The sequence below is a fragment of the Aptenodytes forsteri genome, unplaced genomic scaffold, assembly GCF_000699145.1.
Source record: "Aptenodytes forsteri isolate BGI_AS27 unplaced genomic scaffold, ASM69914v1 Scaffold212, whole genome shotgun sequence".
NCBI classification, from domain to species: Eukaryota; Metazoa; Chordata; class Aves; order Sphenisciformes; family Spheniscidae; genus Aptenodytes; species Aptenodytes forsteri.
Genome location: NW_008795487.1, coordinates 4,262,773 through 4,268,899, shown reverse-complemented (window position 1 = coordinate 4,268,899; position 6,127 = coordinate 4,262,773). Strand labels below are relative to the sequence as shown.

The 6,127-nt window shown below is 40.3% G+C and overlaps 1 protein-coding gene across 1 annotated transcript in view; it reads left to right on the top strand.

Annotated features, from left to right (window-relative positions):
• The window catches only part of MXRA5 (matrix remodeling associated 5), a 23,360-nt gene extending 17,558 nt beyond the window's left edge, over window positions 1-5,802 (top strand). The window contains exon 6 of the mRNA XM_009281364.1: window positions 3,099-5,802. Within this exon, the coding sequence (XP_009279639.1) occupies window positions 3,099-5,010 (1,912 nt within the window). The 3' untranslated portion in view covers window positions 5,011-5,802. The remainder of the gene's footprint in view (window positions 1-3,098) is intronic.
• The last annotated feature ends 325 nt before the right edge of the window (window positions 5,803-6,127 follow it).

The window sequence follows — 6,127 nt, the reverse complement described above, 5'->3', positions numbered from 1 at the left end:
CGGTGAGACAGAGTAAAATGTGTTTCTCCACACAATTTTTTAAGGGTACAAATACTTGGGTTGTTGCATAGAAATGCAACATGATTGCAGGAATAGTCCAAAACACTGAAGAAAATTTATTTCTCTTTTAATCATTATAGATAAAATGTCACTAATTGCAACTAATCATTACAGGTAAAAATAACTTTGCAGCATTTCTTGTAGTAAAAGAAAACCTCTACCACTTAAAGAGTTTATTTTTTGAAGGAGGAATAGCAGCCAGCTCTGATTATTCACAGCAGTTAGAATTTATGATGACAAGACTTGTGAGTATGGGTTTGTTAACATTGCTGCCTTAAATATTGATGTGTGTGTCATCTCCATAAGCAAAAGGAAAAGAGAAACTACGTAAAGATTTAAGAGGAGTCCTAAAGCATAAAGCCCTTAAAAGTTCCCACACTGTACAGGCTTGCAAGCTAGTATGGTTAGTTCTGCAATAGAAACAAAGACCAATTTAAGCTGTGGAGAGTGTCAGAAGATGTCATGTGGTCCATCTGAAGTTGTAGTTTGTGTTAAATAAATCTAAAATCTTCCATAAGCATTTTTCAATGCAGTGATGTATGTCTTAAAAACAAACCTTTTGACTTTCCATTTCTTTCTTTCCTCTCACCTTCCCAGGAGCTCTAATGACAGCCAACACCAGGTTACAAAGGTTTGAAGTCTGGAAAAATGGTACCCTCCTTATCCGAAATGTTCAACTTCAGGATCATGGACAGTATTTGTGCACAGCTCAGAACCTGCATGGCATAGATAAAATGATCATTGCGCTCACAGTTGTAGCCTACCAGCCCAAAATTTTACTTTCCCGCTACCGAGATGTCACGGTCTATTTTGGAGAGACCATAGCAATGGAATGTCAGGCTAGTGGGACTCCAAGCCCACATATTTCATGGATTTTCCCAGATAGAAAGATTTTGCAGACAGTCACCACCACAGAAAGCAGGATAATGCTTCATGAAAATCGAACCTTGTCTATCAAGCAAGCAACTTTTTCAGACCGAGGAGTTTACAAATGTGTAGCAAGCAATGCTGCAGGAGCTGACAGCATTGCAGTGAGGCTGCACATTGCAGCCTTACCCCCCATCATCCAGCAGGATAAGCAAGAGAACATTTCCTTGCCCCTTGGTAGCAGTATTAACATCCACTGCACTGCCAAAGCAGCACCTTCTCCCAGCATCCGCTGGGTGGTCTTTGATGGCACACAAATCCGACCTTCGCAGTTTGTCAATGGGAATTTATTTGTCTTTCCCAATGGAACTCTTTATATTCGCAATGTCTCCCCCAAGGACAGTGGGACCTACGAGTGCATTGCTGCTAACATGGTGGGAGCTGCCAGGAGAACAATACAACTCCATGTGAAGAAGCATGCCTCTAATGCTAAGATCACTGGGAGCTCTCCTCAGAGGACAGATGTAACGTACGGCAGCATCCTGCATTTGGACTGTAGTGCTTCTGGTGACCCCTGGCCTCGGATATTATGGAGGTTGCCTTCCAAAAGGATGATTGATTCCCTACACAGGTAAATTACTATTTGAGGTGTCACAGCTAAATTACAGTTTAGATGAACTTAGAGAAAAGAACATTCATATCTGTACAAGTTTCATTATTGACTTCTGTGAGTTTTGAATGAGGCCCCCAATCCTTATGGAAGAATTTGAAATTATGTCAAAAGATAGCCAAGTCATAACTTAGCATAATTTTCTTGAAAACAGTAGTACTCTTGAAAAGTCAGCTTCAGGTGTTTAGGATAAGCTGGCACTATTTGTCCTTTACAGCCACTTGTAAATGTAGTAAAAAGTGCAATGGCAAAAGTTAAGACATACAACTCGTGTACTGCTTGTTCCAACGTGCCTAGTTTGCATAGAATTGCATAGGTGTCTGCTTTTCCCCAGGAGAAATGGGATCACTGAATTTTGTTTATCTGTTGTACAAATCATTATACACTGTAAATAAAGGGCAAAGAAATCATCTTATAATGATTTAAGTAAGCATGATCTTTTTAACATTGTTGTATAAATAAATGTTACCTTGCAATAAGGTCTGTGTAAACCCAGTTGCATATAAATGCTTAAAACAATACCTTCTCCAATGTTCATGATATCAAGTAAAATATCACTTCTCCAAAACTACAATAACTGTCCTAAGACTTTGCTGAAAACATAATTTCTGCTCTATAAATTATTCATTACTCACTTTTTGAGCACTATAGACAGATGAAAAATGTACTGAAATTAAAATGCACACTTATCAACAACTTTCTTGATAGCTGAATGTAGTCGTCATTTTTTTCATACTGACAAAAAATACATTTAGGTAGCCTGTAGATAGCACAAAATCCAGATTTCATTTTATGCTTCATATTGATAGCAACAAAATACTGGTATTTTTCATTTTCCCTCATGATCTTTATGTGGGCTGTTTTTCAAATACAGCAGATCTTCTTTGGGGAGAAAGCTGGGGCTACTGAGGAAATTAGTTTTGACCACAATGCACCAATTCCATAGTGAAGTGGAAAGGTATAATAGCTTTTTAGCACATTGAAAATATTTTTTTCCATATTTCAAAGCTTAGCAATGTTTGGCTTCTTTGTGATTTTTCTAAAGATTACCTGAGACCAGAGGAAGTTGCTCATGTTGATTTGTTTTTAGCTGAGGACCAAAGTGCCATACTCCATAGTTATGGTTCGTACAGGTTTGTGTGGCATATGTCGTTCAGAGATGCTGTATTTGAATGTTACAGAATACTGTACATGCAGTTAGAAGAGCAAAAAATACCACCATTTGGTATTTACGGTTGTTTACTGGTCAAGAACACCATTAAAGTCATTGAATGCAACAGAGTAGAATTGCTTGGTTACAAATAAGTAGAGTTATTTTTTTCCGTTTGCTTTTTGGTGGAGAATATCTTGGACGTTTCAGACCATCTAATTATCTAACAACAGCAATGCTCCTCTCCTTTTTTTCAATATTGTTGGGCTTTTTTCCCAGGTTTCACTCAATAATTAATAGCTACAATGTGATTTTGGAGCTCATGTTCTGTTCTTTTTTCTTTCTTTACAGTAGCTTGGAGACTAGAATCAAAGTATTCAGCAATGGGACTTTGGTTATCCATTCAGTTACAGATAAAGATGCAGGAGACTATTTGTGTGTGGCCCGCAATAAGATCGGGGATGACTACGTGGTCCTCAAAGTGAATGTGATGATGAAACCAGCAAAAATAGAACATAAGAGTGAGAATAACCATAAGGTCAAGTACGGAGGGGACCTGAAAGTTGACTGTGTAGCCACAGGTCTGCCAAATCCTGAGATCTCCTGGGGTCTCCCAGATGGCAGCATGATCAATACCTTCATGCAGTCAGATGACAGCGGCAGCCGGACAAAGCGATACGTGGTCTTCGATAATGGAACCTTGTATTTCAATGATGTTGGACTGAGAGAGGAAGGGGACTACACCTGCTATGCTGAGAACCAGATTGGGAAGGATGAGATGAAAGTGCGGGTCAAAGTAGTGGCCGAGCCTGCAACTATCAGGAACAAAACATACGTCATTATTAATGTACCTTATGGTGATGTTGTGACAGTAGCATGTGAAGCCAAAGGAGAACCCACTCCCAAAGTGACTTGGCTCTCCCCAACCAACAGGCCCATTCCTGCCCTATCTGACAAATACCAGGTATATAGGGATGGCACCCTCCTCATCCAAAAGGCCCAAAGATCTGACAGTGGTAACTATACTTGCGTAGTGCGGAACAGCGCTGGAGAAGATCGGAAAATCGTCTGGATCCATGTTAATGTTCAGCCTCCCAGAATCAATGGTCATCCCAGTGCAATAACATCTGTGAGGGAGACAGCCATCAGGGATAGCCGGAAACTTATTGACTGCAAAGCTGAAGGCATCCCTGCTCCACGGGTCCTATGGGCTTTTCCAGAAGGAGTAATCCTGCCAGCTCCCTACTATGGGAACAGGATCACTGTGCATCGCAATGGTACTTTGGACATCAGAGAGGTGAGGCAGACAGATGCAGTGCAGCTCATATGCATCGGACGGAATGAAGGAGGGGAAGCGAGACTGATTGTGCAGCTCCTCATCACAGACCATTTGGAGAAACCCTCCTTCAGAGACCCTGTCAGTGAAAGGATCACTGCCATTGCTGGGCACAGCATCAATCTGAACTGCTCAGTCCAGGGGAACCCCAAGCCCAGCACAAGCTGGATCCTTCCCAACGGCACTGAAGTGCTGAGTGGCAGCCGTCTCCACAGATTTTACCATAAGAGGGATGGGATCTTACACATCAGCAGCCTCTCTGCGGGGGATGCTGGGACTTACCGCTGTACAGCCAGAAACCCAGGAGGTTATGTGGAACGGGTAGTCTTCCTGAAGGTGGGACTCAGGCCAGAAATCAGCAACCAGTACAACAACCTGGTGAGCATCATCAATGGAGAAACTCTGCAGCTCCATTGCATCACCCAGCCAAACCAGCGGGCGCAGATCTCCTGGACGCTGCCCAATGGAATGGTCCTGGATGCCCCCCAGGCTGTGGGTCGCTTTTCTCTGCTGGAGAATGGCTCACTGACAGTCCGCGAGGCTTCTGTATTTGACAGGGGCACTTACCTGTGCAAGGTGTCCACGGAGTATGGCACTTCTGTTATGAATGTGCCTGTCATCGTGATAGCCTATCCTCCCCGGATCACCAGTGAGCCAGCACCCGTCATCTATGCCAGGCCTGGAAATTCAGTAAAACTGAACTGCATGGCCATTGGGATTCCTAAAGCAGAAATAACATGGGAGCTTCCAGACAAATCACATCTGACAACAGGAGCTCAATCCCGTCTGTATGGAAACAAATTCCTCCACCCTCAGGGGTCATTAGTCATCCAGCAGTCTACTCAAAGGGATGCAGGCTTCTATAAATGCACTGCTAAAAACATACTAGGCAGTGATTCGAAAACAACCTACATACACATATTCTAACACTAAAACAAATGCCTTTGGTTGGATACTAGTGTTCAAGTCACTGCCAAGCGAGTGCAACAAGGAAAGTACTGCTTGTAACAAAGCCAGGAAGGCTGAGGGCAGAAAAAAAACCCTATTTTCATGCAAAGGGCATTGCTTTTGTACTCAATACGGTAATACATCCCTGCAATAAAAGGAGGCAGTAGACATACTGGAATTGAGGAGACTAACATGTTGGAAAAGGTCTTTAAATTGTTAAGACAGCATAGTGTGGTTTTTCATGCTATCCAATAGCATCTGAGACCTAAAGTACTCTATTCTTGTCAATAGTCCAAAGCTATTCCTTGTTTTAACAAGCACCTTAAAAGTACCAAAGAAGTATTAACTGTTAATAAATGAGCTGCAGTGATAGAAGTGCTTTAGTAAAACATAATTTTCTTTATACCCTGCAGCGCTTTTACATAATCTAGCCTTATAGAATATGATTACTAACCTTTCTGTTCATTCTTCTATCAGTACTTCAAAATCAAAGACTAACCTAGCAAATAAGAGTGATCTATTTTAATAAAAATACATTCAGACATTAGTTACCTTAACATATGAACAAACCTTTTCCAGCTACTAAGGACACTACAGTCAAGTCATTCATTATATATTTTATATATATTTTTAAATCAGACTATGAGACTAGAAAGATAAACAATGAACTTGGTCTCATTTTATAAATTATTGGTCTTTACAAGACTCTGATACATTACAGTGTTTTATAATATTAAGGTCAATATACTGTACATTTTATAATAAAAAATATTTTCCAAAAAATATATTCACTGTGGTTTTCATTTTGTTTTGAGAAAATAGGGAACTCCAAACAGTGAGAGTATGAAGTTAAATCAAAAAACAGAAGTCATGTATTTTTATACATACTCTTTATTTTTCTAAATGTGATTTTCTAATAAAAACTTAACACTTCTGTTATGTATATTGCAGAATCCATTTGCAATTCAAAATACATTTGCAATTTCAATACTTTTTCTGCAATCAAGGATGGTTTATTGGGTAATGCCTGTAATTTTAATAAGATTTATCAATTATGCTGTAGAAATAATCGCTACAAGATGCTGAATATGCCCAT